The sequence below is a fragment of the Pteropus medius genome, unplaced genomic scaffold (assembly GCF_902729225.1).
Source record: "Pteropus medius unplaced genomic scaffold, Ma_sr-lr_union100, whole genome shotgun sequence".
NCBI lineage: Eukaryota > Metazoa > Chordata > Mammalia > Chiroptera > Pteropodidae > Pteropus > Pteropus medius.
In genome coordinates, this window is record NW_024347791.1 from 7,415,297 (window position 1) to 7,429,112 (window position 13,816).

General features: G+C 43.2%; 1 protein-coding gene across 1 annotated transcript in view; it reads right to left on the reverse strand.

The window, feature by feature from the left end:
- STAB2 (stabilin 2) overlaps positions 1 to 13,816 on the reverse strand; it is a 136,989-nt gene that overhangs the window by 95,790 nt on the left and 27,383 nt on the right. Inside the window, exons 9-15 of the mRNA XM_039877947.1 lie at positions 12,817 to 12,950; positions 6,092 to 6,225; positions 4,350 to 4,432; positions 2,928 to 3,077; positions 1,482 to 1,625; positions 882 to 938; positions 605 to 730 (exon numbers count right to left, since the gene is read on the reverse strand). Coding sequence (XP_039733881.1) covers positions 605 to 730; positions 882 to 938; positions 1,482 to 1,625; positions 2,928 to 3,077; positions 4,350 to 4,432; positions 6,092 to 6,225; positions 12,817 to 12,950 — 828 coding nt within the window. The remainder of the gene's footprint in view (positions 1 to 604; positions 731 to 881; positions 939 to 1,481; positions 1,626 to 2,927; positions 3,078 to 4,349; positions 4,433 to 6,091; positions 6,226 to 12,816; positions 12,951 to 13,816) is intronic.

Sequence of the window (13,816 nt, forward strand, 5' to 3'; positions counted from 1 at the left end):
TATTTCTGGGAAAGAAAACACTTTAAATGGTTTCAGCCATTTACACCTAGGGTGAAGGAGTAAAAAAAATCTCCTTTCAAAGGAGAATGTGAGTGAACTGAAGATTTATGGTTTCTAAGGAGAGGGTTATTGTGGTGAGAAATGAGAGCAGTGGAAAGGAAAGGCAGGATCATCTAAAAATGACATTTAGTCCTTTTAAATTTAGCCTAGACCAGGCCCAGAATGGCCTAGTTTAGACTTCATTTTCTAAAGGGTTTTAGTGTTGTGGAGAACTTAAAATATTGATTGTGCTCCTGAGAAATATTAGAAGAGCCATGACCAATCAAACCAACCACTTAGGTCTGGAGTTACAAACTGATTTTATTTCCTATGCCTAGTCTGATAGACTAGTCACAGCTACTTGGAATTCTACTGAGGAGATTTAAACATCAGGGTTAGTTCCAGAGTACTGTGATTGATTAATGATGTCTGCCTTGGTTGTAGGCGGATAGGTGGTGATACACATGCTACTTATTTGCCATCTCTAGTTTAGAAAAAGCCTGTACGGAACAGATCAAGGCAGTGATGCTGACATGATGTCATCAGAGTAAGTAAGATGCAATACCTCTGGAGAAAGAAGGTAATCGAGAGTGCCGTCCTTCATGTTATTCAGTGCTTCATTACTTGGAACAAAAATGGTGTATGGTCCACCAACTCCATCCTTATCTAAGGCATGTCCCACATTGGTTTTCTGAATGTGAGAAATAAAATTTTATATCCGCAATCTATCTCAGATATATATTTGAGTAATTCCTCATAAAATATTTATAATCAACACCCTTGCTAATTTTACAAAGGATTGGGCATAAAACGTTCTCCAGAAATTCATGAAAAATACATACCTCTAACAAAGACCTGAACTTGCTGTATCTTGGCTGTAGCATTGTCATTATGGTTTGCTAAAAAAAGATATTTTGTTTAAAAATAAAAAAAGGTAGTTTAGGAAATAGACACCTTAACATTAAAATACTGATGACAGAGTTTTTGTGTAAGTGTGCATAGATATAAAAAAACCTGATTGACATTTTACAAATATTTTCTGTTGTTACTGAAATAGTAATTCAGATCTGCACATTCTGAAATAGCCGTTAGCCATCATCAAATAGGTCAGAGGGAATAAATTTTGTTGAAGTGGGACTGCCCACCTCCATAAAGCATGAGGATAAATTTTCACTGGTCATTGGACTGAGTTGTCAGAGGTGGACATAAAGGAGGTCACAGAATCGAGATCTTTGCCACACCTACTGCACGCCTTTCTCTCTGCAGAGCTATCCAGAATTCTGTTGAAAACAAATTATCCCATCTTCCCCATGGTTGAGGTCCTAGTACAAATGAAGGACAAGTACATACTACTGGCATGCATTTTCTTCTTGGATGCGACTCTCCAGGAAACAAAGGAAGCTGGAGTTTGGCTGACATCACTTTTACCTGAAATAGCTCACCTCAGAGTTGCTCTCAAATGTGGGCGCCATCTTGTCCATGGCTCTGTCGAGGATATGCAGGAGCCCGTTGGAAGCAGTTATGTTCCCCTGTATGATTTTTACATTCTTTTTGCCTCCGTAGAGTTTAAGCGTTAGTTGATTGTCCTAAAAATCAAGGAAAAATAAAATAAAATTAATATGGTGTCCTCGAAGGAGTGAGCTCTGGGCTAGAAGTCAGGACTCCTGAGTCCTCGGGTTCTGCCATTTATTGGCTGTGTGATCTTGGATAAGTCACTTAACATAAATCAGGATGATAGTATCTGCTCGGTTGACTCCACATGGTTTTCATTAAGGTCAATTAAGATAGTGTTTGAAATTACTGATGACTATCCCATGCTAAATGTGAATAAGGCATTATAGGTCTCCCCCAATAGACTGTAAGCTCCAAAAGGGCAAAACTATTCAAATTAATATAAATTTGTCATTTATTTTAGTGTCGTGTACAAGGAAGGCACACAGTAAAAAATATTTGTTGAATGAAAAACTGAAGCGAATTCCTCTTCCTCCCATGTGGCTACTATAAGTTACAGGCTTAGTGAATATTTGTTGAATAAATGGATGAATGAATGCATGCATGCATCTCTTTGTGAGAAAGCCAAATCTTCATCCATCCATCCATCCATCCATCCATCCATCCATCCATCCATCCATCCTTTCTCACACACACAGTACAACTTACTGGTTAAGGGCTCAGGTTCAGGAGTCAGACAGACCTGCATTTGAACCCTGGCTCTGGCAAAACATCCTTTATAGGGTTGTTGTGAATCTCATATAACATAAATAAAGTTTTATACTAGTACCTTGCATCGAGTAAGAACTCAATAATCTACCAACTATTGATATTTGGTGAAATGTCACCGTATAGGCCAACCCCCCTCCCCACATACATTCTGTCAATTAATCACATGTGCCCCTGCTCAGTAAAGTCACAAAAAGAGCTATTTCTAAAAGGGGAGGAGGATGTTTTTACTTAAAAAACAAAACAGAACTAATGGCATTAGGAGAGATGGAATGTTATGCTGGAGAGGATGGATAAACTCCAACAATCTAAAGCAAACATAATCCATTTCCTTTTGTAAGAGGAATGCTGATCTGGCTTTGTGCTGATACTTCCAGGAAACAGGCTTACTGCAAAATTTTTCCTTCCTGCTGGCAGTTGAATAATGGTTGCCTTGAAAACTAATTCAGACCAGAGCAAAATCAAACACTTTATCACCCGCTTTCCACAAGCATGCACCCTGCCTCCTACCTGACCCTTTCTGGTGCTGCCCTTCGCTTCTTCCTATGCAGGGGACTACTTCGACAAACAAGGAATAAGGGAAAGTTCTTTGTAAACTTTCACAACCTAAACACAAAGTCAGAGCCAACTGTGGGCACTGAGTCAGTGGACATTGGAGAAACCCTTACCTTATCATCGTTGAAGATTTCCCCTGACCTTCCAGACAAGGTATAGAATGTGTCTGTGTTATTCATTTGCTCAGTGTTCATCTGCCCGGCAATTATGTGGAGTTTCACGAAGTACTGAGTAGCCTCGTTATCCATCAAAAGCTCTTTTACCTAGGAAAAGAGAGCCATTTCCTTCAGTCGCCATCGTTTAAAGGAGAAAACGACGTTTCTACTTCATGCATTGACTTGTTCAGCATCACACATGTCAAAGCCGGGGCACCCTCACTGGGGTTTGGGCTCTTTCAGACACAGATGACTTTCTATGAGCGCAGCTGCCCCGGGCCAGGCCTTAAAGGGAGCAGAAATCTGGGGAGTGATGCAGAGTATACTCCCCAACCACGGAGGTGAGGGGTCGGTGCGGTGCTTAGCGTGAAAACTGACATAGTAGAGACAGCAGGGCACTGGGGTCAGGAGGAGCAGGAGGATGGCAGGTACCAAGGAATCATCTCGAGCTCAGGACACAGACAGAAATGAAGAGAACAGGTAGAATGGACCAATGGAGCTTTTGAACGGTAAAATTAAGATTTCAAAATCCATCCAACCCAATCTACATTTTGTCAGTCTATCGTCAACAATCCACCAACAGCTATTTTTTATTGACTTTGTGAAAATTTAATTTGCATATTAAACAAGAGACCACATACAATGGGTTGAGCTCAGAGGCATTCAAAATATACTGGTTCTCCTCCCCGAGAGCAGACAAGTGTGGGCACCTCTGAATATTAATGATAGATTCATCTCAGACAGATTAATGGCGGTGACATGTCAGGGTGAGAGAGTCTGGAACTTCCTGGGTTTTTATTCAGTGGAGCAAAAATTGTTACCACAAAAACGTATCAGATTAAGATAAACCAATTTGATACAAATCAATATGTCCATTACCCGCATTAAACCAAATCTATTTCATCGGTACCATCATGATGCTATGCATCCACTAGGCACTCTAGTTTCATTCCCACTGATGACATTATCTCAGACAATAGCTGGTCACCCTGAAGACCACAGTTTTCTTCTAGTTTCTCCCAACACTGTTGCTATTTATGATCATTTTAAAGAAACAAATGACCTAGCTAATGTGCGAGGTTTATTTCTTCCTGTAGGAAGAAAGCAGTTTTGCATGATGCAGATCTTACCTATCACATCCCTATATGTTAAGAACTCTGAATGGTAAAACCTGAGGGAGTACTGATTGGAAGGAGGCACCAGGGGGTCTAGAAGGGAGCTGGTCATGGTCTCGCTGGATGCACAGTATGTTCACTTTGTTGACAGTTCACTGAGTTGTGTACTTACAATTTGTGCACGTTCTGCCAGGATGTTATATTTTACTAAAAAAAATTTACCCAATGATTAGCCCCTCTGCATAGGTTTATTTTAAATACTTACATTGAGTCCTTTCAGGCCTTTGTCTGTCGGCAACAGCACCGTGAACGGTCCCAGATTACTTAGCGGCCAGGCATAGGCTTTGTCTTAGGAGTTGAAATACACAAAGAAGGAAAACACAAATGAGGAATAAAATCAGGCGATAAAGTCAGGCATCGCCCTTGTGGTCCACTGAGGCCCTTGCCTCAAGAGCTTCACTGTTCTAATTGGCATGTGCAGGTCCTTTGTAAACTAGGAAGTGGTCTAAGAACGTAAGGCACCATGATGTCATAGCCCCCCCCAAAGGGTTCCTCATAACGACAGAGCCATCGGTGGGCACTGACACAGTGGACATCGGAGAAACAGTTTGGGCCTCACGGATCCCCAGGAGTGAGAGGTTCTGTGAGGGTCATGTGACAAAATCCTCAGATGGCCCCACCCAGTAGGTGCCTGACTCTGAGCTGTCACCATGTCAGTGAACAAGGACGCAGCCCTTGTTCCACCCAGAGCCAGCTCAGAAGAGCTCCAAGCTTGGTTTAATGCCCTGCTGTTGCCATCTTAAAATGCTTAATTATTTTTTATCAAAGGGCTTTGACTTTTCATTTTGCACGCCGTCCTACAAGTTATGAGGCTGGTTCTGCTTCCATGCCCTTGGGGAACCTGGCCCAGAAGAATGAGCTCTGTGCTCTCACACAGGAGGCGATGTGTACCAGCACCTCATAAATGGGGCAAGTGAGAGAGGTCGACTAAACTTAGTCCTGGGAAAAGCTCGAGGGTCAGGTCTGCAAAGGATAAGCTGTGGCTCTCATTTGACGATATTCTCAGAGTTCTTAGAGGAGGGCTGTGAGGTTGCCCCCAAGCCCCAAGGCATGTCAGTAATGCTTGCCTCCAGAAAGAGGAGGGCATTTATGCAGGATGTCCGTTAAGATTTCTGTTGAGAGTCCAGCAATGACCCATGGAGGACATTTACCTCTTTATCTGCTTTTTCTGGGAAATCATTTTTTTTTTGGTGACTGGTAAATTCTACTGATATCTTAAGGCTTCTGCTGACTGGTTGAGTCTGTGTTTTATTTTCTGTAGATTGACCAAAGTCATGTTTTACTGAAAGTCTTATCTAATCCTGCTATCAGCTATAATACGTCATTTCTAAGGGAGTGTGGGATAATGACCTTTAGAAAGATGTTTTAGGCCATCACCCTTCCTGGGAGGGCTGGCGGAGAAAGTGTCACTACAGACGATTAGTGGTTGGGGACCAACGGCGTTAAACATCCAGTAATGTGCGAGATGGTCGCACACAACAAGACTACTCCTCAAATTCAAACAGCACCTCTGCTGAGGAACACAGACACTGTCTCAGGGGCTTAGTCACTCTCTATTCCAAGCATTAGCTGCCAACCTTGTTTCACATATGGAGCGCTCAGGGTCAAGGGAAAGAGGATGGTCTTCATATTCACATTAGTAGCTGCTCCATCTCAATGCTGTTGTAGACCTGTTGATCTATGGCGACCCCAGGACCCTGTCCTCAGCTCTCTGCCTCCTAATTATTGCATTGCCGGATCTCTTGGCACTAACTCCTGCTTGTCTCCTTGGAAACAGCTGCCTGTGCTTTTTGTCTCACCTACATGACCCTTCCCGAGAAGGGCTGATCCCAAGAGACAAGCCTTGCCTCGCTTGCCTGCCATTTTCTGAATGATTGCATCTTGCAGATGCCCTTGCCTGAAAGAGGGTCGCCCTTAGTGTGGAAATCTGTACCCACAGCCACGTACCCAGGAGCGAGATGAAAGAAGTCAGCCTTCCTTGCCATTTTCCTCTGGGTTTAGTGTTCAATTCTCTGAGTCGCTCCATGATGTTTCCATAACACATTGAGCCATCGCCCACGTAACCTTTCTGGCATGTGCATCTATAGAGAGGGTGAAAACACATTCTCAGGGTCTCAGAGCCATTGACTGGTGAGATCCTACGGTCTAAGTCTCTCTTCTCTGATTCGTTGTCTGCGAAAGATGAGGAAAGTGATGCCCAGGGGGTAGGCCAGGGACAAGGCCAGGAGAGGGGAGGCACGAACACAGGTGAGCACTCCCACTGCAGTACCTGACATAGAGTAGGCCCACGAGAAATGGATACTTAATAAATTATGCACATCTATAAACACTAGATATTTTTGTATACTCCTTGCCTTAGTGTGTTTCAAAGTGTGATCAAGAGATCATGGACACCAGAATCACTTGGAGTGATATAAATGCAGATTCTAGGGCCCCAATGCAGAGCCACTGAGTCAGAATAAGCTTCTGAAGCCAGCTGCAAGTAAAGATTCAGAATTATTGATCTGCCAAGAAGACTCTTCCCCTCCCCTTCCCCCCGAGCTGAGATCTCTGCTCAACTGTCCTTTCCTTAGAGAAATATTCCTTGATCGTCCATCCCCTTCCCAACTCCCCACTGTAGATCAGGTTCCCCTTATTCTGTGCCCTCCTGGTACTACATAGCTCCTCTCTGTGTCACTGGTGTCTGTTGCATCCTAGCTGAGGGGGGTTATTTGATTAATATCTGCTTCCCTATCTAATTTGAGTAAAGAGTAAGGGCAAGGGCTGTGTTGATTTATTCACTGTTGTAATCCTAGGATCTAGTACAGGGCATAGTCCATAGTAGGTACTTAATTCATAGTTGTGCAACGAGTCATCACCGAATTAAAATATAGAAGCAACGAAAGCCACAGAATTTATGCCATACTTTAGTTTCATAAAAGAAAAAGAGAGTTAAAGATGCAGTTAAAGATGCCAGCAGTGGAGTGCTGGTAAATGTTGCACAGTCAGCTCTCCGGAGCCGGGAGTGGGGGAGCCCCAGTTTTCAGCATTTTCTAATTTGCATGGTTCACTCTCCGACCTCGGCCAATCTCGAACTACCAACGTGATGCCAACCAACTTGCAAAGTCCCTGAAAAATTAACAATCACCTCTGGCGAATCAGTAAGTCCTGGCTCTAGCACACCATTACTGCCCAGCAAAGATGAGCTGACAGCTGTTTGAAATCGGTAAGGTGCTTAGGAAGGTGACATTCATCAGGATCCTGGAGGTAAGTGGGGAACCAAATATGACATAGGGAAGAACATTTCAGAGAAGACAGATGCAAGGATACCTCAGAGATAACTCATCAATCCAGTCGTGTTTATAAATGTGGCCCCATGCCCAATAGAAATATTTTCAACAAGTTTGCCGAACAAATGTTTCAGAGTCTTATCGCCCCTTGCTCGGATTGCTGCAATGACTTCCTAACTGGTCTTTCTGTCCTTTGTTTTCCTCCCTTCAAATCGATCCTTCACACAACCCCCTATGTGGTCTCTCCAGAAGGGAAATATGGTACCTCTGTGCTTAAATCTCTCAGGGACCCTTTCACCCACAGGACAAGGTATAAAGGCTTAGCATGGCGTGCAAAGCCCTGAAAGGGGATCCTGATTATCTCTTTCCTGTCATTCACTGCAAATTCCAGCTATACCAAATTGCTTTTTTTTAGACTATGATGACCTTCTCAGGCCATGTGCCCTTCCAGGAATGCTCTCCCAACCTTATAGCTCAGGTGCGACCTGCTCTAGGCAGCTTTATCTGACCTCCTGACTCTCTCCCCTGCCAGGAGTATCCTGGTGATACCTCCATCACAGCCCTGTCCATCAAAATTACCTCTTGCGGTGTTTTTCCCTCTGCTAGGTAGGAAGCTCTTCTAGAACTTGGATTCTACTCAATTCCTCACTGTATCTCAGCATCTGGGACATTGCCTCACAGTCAAATGGATTATTTTCTAAGTACTTACTTAATTCTAGGAACCTTGAATTAAGAGGGCTGTAAAGATGATAATAACAGATACTGTGCCCTTGCAGCATCTGATGTGCTAGAGATGAACCTGAAAACAAATAATTTATAGCAACATGGTAAGGCCAGTTAACCTCCTGAGCCCCAGTTTCCTTATCTATGAAATAAGTTTAATAATGCCTTTAGGGCTGTCAGTAAAAGAGACAATGCATGAAAAATAGACGGCATACTGACAGACACATAGAAAAAGCTCAGTACTTGGCAGATGATGACGATGATGAAGACCACGATGGCGGTGAAGATGGAGATGGTGGCAATAAGAACCACAGTCACGTGGAGGGGCCGGGACATAGCAAGACAAGTCCATAAACAGATGACTTAAATTCCATAGTAAGAGCCATGAGAGAAGACTGAATAGGATGCCATGGGGCATGGAAGAGGAAGTGACCAATTATGCCTGGAGAAATATAGAACAGATTCTAGGAGAAAGAAATTTAAGGTAATTCTAGAAGGATACATATGAGTTTCCCAGCCAGATAAATTTACTGATTGAGTCTTCAGGGTTTTCATAAAGCAGTAGTTCTCAACCAGGGGTAATTTTGCCCATCCCCCCCCCAAAAAAAGGGGACATTTGGTAATGTCTGGAAGCATTTTTGGTTGTCACGACTAGAGTGAAGTTCCTAGTGGCATCCGGTGGGCAGAGGTCAGGGATGCTGCCAAACATCCTACAGTGCACGGGGCAGCACCTACGACCAAGAATTATCTGGCCCCAAATGTCAGCTGTGCTGGGATGGAGAAGCCTTGCTCTAAGAAACCAGTAGGGTAAATCTAATCATGAAGCAAGAGTCTACAACCGAATAATCTAACCATGAAGCAAGAGTCTACAACTGAATAATACAACCGAACAACGGTTTCCTACTTAAACAGCAGCCTTCTCTGTGAGCACTGTGACACGGGATGGTTAATTTAAGAAGGCGAAGAGGGGGACTGGTAACTCCTGAAAATGATACACAGTCATCACTGAAAATTAATCCTGCCCTGAGTTACATAAGTTTCATTCGAAGACAACTGTGAATAGCAAGACAAGTAACTCTGACAAACCACTAAATATGTTTCTCTTTAAAACTTCCCTAAGTTGTTATGAGGCCAATGTTTTGTGTGAAGGACTTGACTTGTTTTTCCATAAGGATGGCAGGAGAATTGTATTTTAATGGCCTCAGTGTTGAATGGAATGTCTGAGACATAAATATTTTTTATTTTTATTTAAAATCTTGGTCCAAAGTCTGAGACTTGATGAGATAATTTTCCAACTTAAATGGTCTCAGTTGCACTAATTCTCAGCATTGCCTCTTTTATAAACTGGTTCTTTATTAGGTGTAAAGATCTCCTGTTAAGGCTTTAAAAACACCCATAAGCCATTTGCATTTTATACTTTATGGGATGAGATTAATTATGTTTAATGCTGGATGAGATTTAGTTTTATTTAATTATAGGGCATCTCAAAACTCTTAGTACTGTTGCTTCCTTCATTCCTTCACTTATTCATTTCATTCCTTCATTGATTCATTTGTTCCTCCAAACTTACGTTGTTTCACTGGGGGACAGGAGTTGTTGCAATAAGATGAATATGACATGGACCCCCCCCCAAGGACTTTACATTCTAGCTGAGGATTGAGATCAGTAATGTTAATAATAGCTAACATCTATGGATAGTTCCTATGCCAGTTATACTTCTAGAGGCCTTACTATGATATCTTATTTAATACAACATTCCTATGGGGGTTCTGTTATTAGCCTCATTTCAGAGGGTTAAGTATCTCACTCGAGATCACACAACCTGTAAGTGACAGTGCTTGAGCTCACCACCACCATATTACATACTCATCACAGTTCAGGGTGATACCTGTAATAGATGGGTGCCTTGGGAGCCCAGAGGGTGTTGCGTCTGAGTGGATGGGGGCACAGGAATGGCATCTTGGAGGTAGAGATACTAGAGCTGAACGCTGAAGAATTGGTGTGTTAGCTTGACTCAGAGCTGGTAGGAGGGAAGGGTGACTAAGCAGGGAGGATACTGTGGTGTATTTGAAGAATAAGAGGTAGTAGCAGAACTAGAGTCAAGGATGTGTTCATGAGAGTGATGGAGATAATGTTGGCTCATCCGCAGCCTCAGCAAACTGCCACCTTTGCCCATACTTTGGGGGAATGGTCCCAGGAAAAGCCTGTGCATGTCCTGGAGGTGCTTTGGGCAGAGAATAATAAGGTTATTCTCTGGGAGAGCATGTCCCCTGGGTCCTTCAGACTCCTTGCCCTGGTGTGGCCAGCAGAGGGCCAGCTGGGCTCTCTAAAATGTGGTGTTCCTGGAAGGACCGCCTGTCACGCAGGTCTAAAGGCCGTTTTGCTGGAAGCACATCTCGGAGTAGCCGAGCTGGGATTTAAACCTAGGTCAGTCTGAAAAAGCCCATACTCTTGCCTCTGCATCATGTTGTCATGGACAAGATTCTTGGTGTTCACATCAAGAAATCCTAGCCTGTACAAGTCTTATACAAACACTGAATGTCATCAGTGTCGCTAGTGTTCCAAGAGTCTTTAGATTTCAATGTTGTTCACTGCATATTTGTACAGTTGGAATGAGGACCAAAAATTCTCAGTCACATCTAGTCTTTTCAGTTGAACTGAATCAAATAAGAGAGGAAGGCCTTTTTCCTCTGTGGCTCTGACGTGCCGCCTCTCCCGAGTAAAAGTAAAAATGAAGCTATTTGTTCTCCTCAGTGATAATCAAAATGGAGCTTATAGTTGAAAGTGGTAGCTCTTCCCGGGGAGATACTCTTGGTGTCTAGCTTGACTGGTCAGGGGAGGGAACTGTGGTTCTAAAAATACTATGACTTGTCCAAGGTCACCCTGGTGGTGAATGGTGGGGTCCACATTTGAACCCATTATTGTTCATTGAGTAGTCTTCTGTGGCTAACACAGTATGATTCTGAAGACACTACATAAACTGATTGCCATATCGAGGCGGCATAAACAAAATAAGCCTTTGTTTTATAATTGCTTATCCTGGGTGAACTAAATTTCCTAAACTAAATTATTGACGGCCCCGTATTTTATCAATGTAACTTAGCCAACCTTTACCTAGGCCTCTTTTCAGCTGAAGATAGTCAGTTTTTGGCGGGGAGGGCAGTGGGAGGATCAAGGAGGTTTGTGAGTTACACACACCCCTAAAATGCACTGTTCCATTGACATTCTAAACACAAGTTTTAATGCAACTTATATTATTCCGATGTTCCAGTTTCATTTTTCAATTTTATCTTCTCAAACACGAAGGAAAAGAAAGTGTTTGAAGTATTCTACTCAAGCTCTCTCAGAGGACGGTAGAAAGAGTGCAAGCAGGCTTGTTCGGTTGTCACTATTACCCGAATCTGTATTTCAGGAGGGGATGTGCCTTTACGGCATGTGTGTTGGGTGCATATGTGCCCTTTTCATGGCCGCGACATGTTTGTGTGTGCCTCACACGTAGGGAGTGACTTCCAGTGCCACGCGCTGCGCTGCTCAGAGATTGATGATTGTAGTCCCACGTCATCCCCCTCACAGCCTGGTTCTCCCCCTTTCATGACAGAGGCAACAACATTTGAGAGAGGTTAAGGTAAGTGACAGAGCTGGGTTCTGACACCCAAGCTCCTTCCACTCCACCCACAGTGAGTAACAATTTACTGATGAGCTCAGATAGAATGTGATGATTGCAAGACCGATCTTGGCAAATCCACATATTCAAGACCCAGCTATAAAAGGAATGAATTCCAAAGGAGAGAGAAGGGAGCTCTGGAACCACAGAAACTATTTTATAATTACACGCTTCGACGTCTTTTATGGTTTTGAGCTCTCAATGGGAGTCTGATGATGATGAGAACTGAAAGTGGCATTGAGATAGAAGCCTTGGTCTGGGAGTCAAAAGACTTCCGTTCTAGCCTCAGTTTACCCGCTAGTAACAACATAATAAGCTGTATAGCAGTTTCCAGAATGTTCTCTGACATAATCTTCACAACAACTTTAAGAAGTAGACATCGTTGTGCTCATTTAATACACGGAGAAACTGAGGCCAGAGAGATGGTGTCATTTTCCCAAGGTCACGGGGCTGATAGATACCAGTGCAGAGACTCAAACCCAGGTCTTTAAACTCTAAGTACCATCTCCTCCCCACCATGCAAGCTGCCTCTGCCTCAGGAATTGTCACACAAATATTTTTACTCACAGCAAACCCTTTCTTTAGAAACCTGGAGTCCAGGAAACACCACTAGTGTTTATTCACTTTCTCTCGTCTTGTTTTGCACCACTGACAAGCAATATTTCATAGAGGAGGAAACAGGCATATACCTTAGAGGTCAAACCCTTGCAATTGCAACAGACATTTGTTTTCCCAGTGAGAGTGGTTTCCTTCTCCCAGGCTCTGACCACTTAATACCATGTTAGCGGGCCAGGTCAGTACTTCAGATTGTTCTAATGGTCACCGCAAAGGAAACCGTTTTTGAACGATTCGTTCATTAAATGAAGATTTATTGAGTGCCTACTACGTTCCTTGCATTGTGCTACGTGGTGTTGGGCGTAGATGCAGGGCTGAATAAGACACATTTCCAGCCCTTCAAGAAGTTACAGCATCAACTGGCCACTTAGAAAGATGGTGGTAAAACTGTAAAGACTTACTTGGTTTGGCCCGGTGCGATGGTGGTGCAGTTTGCATTCCTATGACAGGGGTTATGAGATGCGCAGATATCGGTCACACTGCACCCCACTCCAGGTTCGAAGTTGTGGTAATGTTTCTTACACTCACAGTGAGACTGCAGTGGACAGGGAGAGAAAAACAATAGGGTTCTAGTTAGACACTTAAGCTGATATTCTTCTTTTTCTATTTTTTTTTCTCGGCACTCATTTATTATCTCACAGTTTCTGTGGTCAAGAATCTGGGCACAGCTTAGTTTGAAGATCCTTTGCCTCGAGATCTCTCATGAGGCTGCAACAGAGTAGCTGACCAGGGTAGGGGGGCTCCTCTGCAGACTCAACTGGGAAAGGACCCATTTCTAAACTCACTTACATGGATCTGGGCAGGATTTTGGGGGATGTAAAGTGCAGCTTAGAGAATACAGTCAATAATATTGTAATAACTATATACGGAGTCAGGTGGGTTCTAGACTTGTTGTGGGGAATCACATCGTAAATTATATAAATGTCTAACCACTATACTGTATACCTGAAACCAATATAATATTGAATGTCCACTGTAATTTTAAAAAAATTAAAAATTAAGCTTATAGTCTTCTTAAATTCATATCTTTATTCTGCCATGAAGACTAACTTGGGGTATGTCCCAAGTGGGAGCTTAAACTAGAACTCTGTCAAAGGATCTGGAATTGGAAACCTTGTCTGTCCAGCTCATCTGCTGGGAAACTCATGGACCTTGTTGATAGGTGATCTTCTCAGTTTCCTTGTTTGCTAGCCCTGGGCCTTGCTGGCACCATAATTCCTAGTTTTAGATCGTCTATAGATGAGTAGAGATTGAGGTTCAGATGTTGCTTTAGAATAGTGGTTTTCAACTGGGACATTGGGCAATACCTGGAGACATTTTTAACAATGGGACAGGGAGGCAGTGCCACTAGAGGCCAGGGATGCTGCTAAACATCCTACGATGCTCAGGATAGCTCCCCCC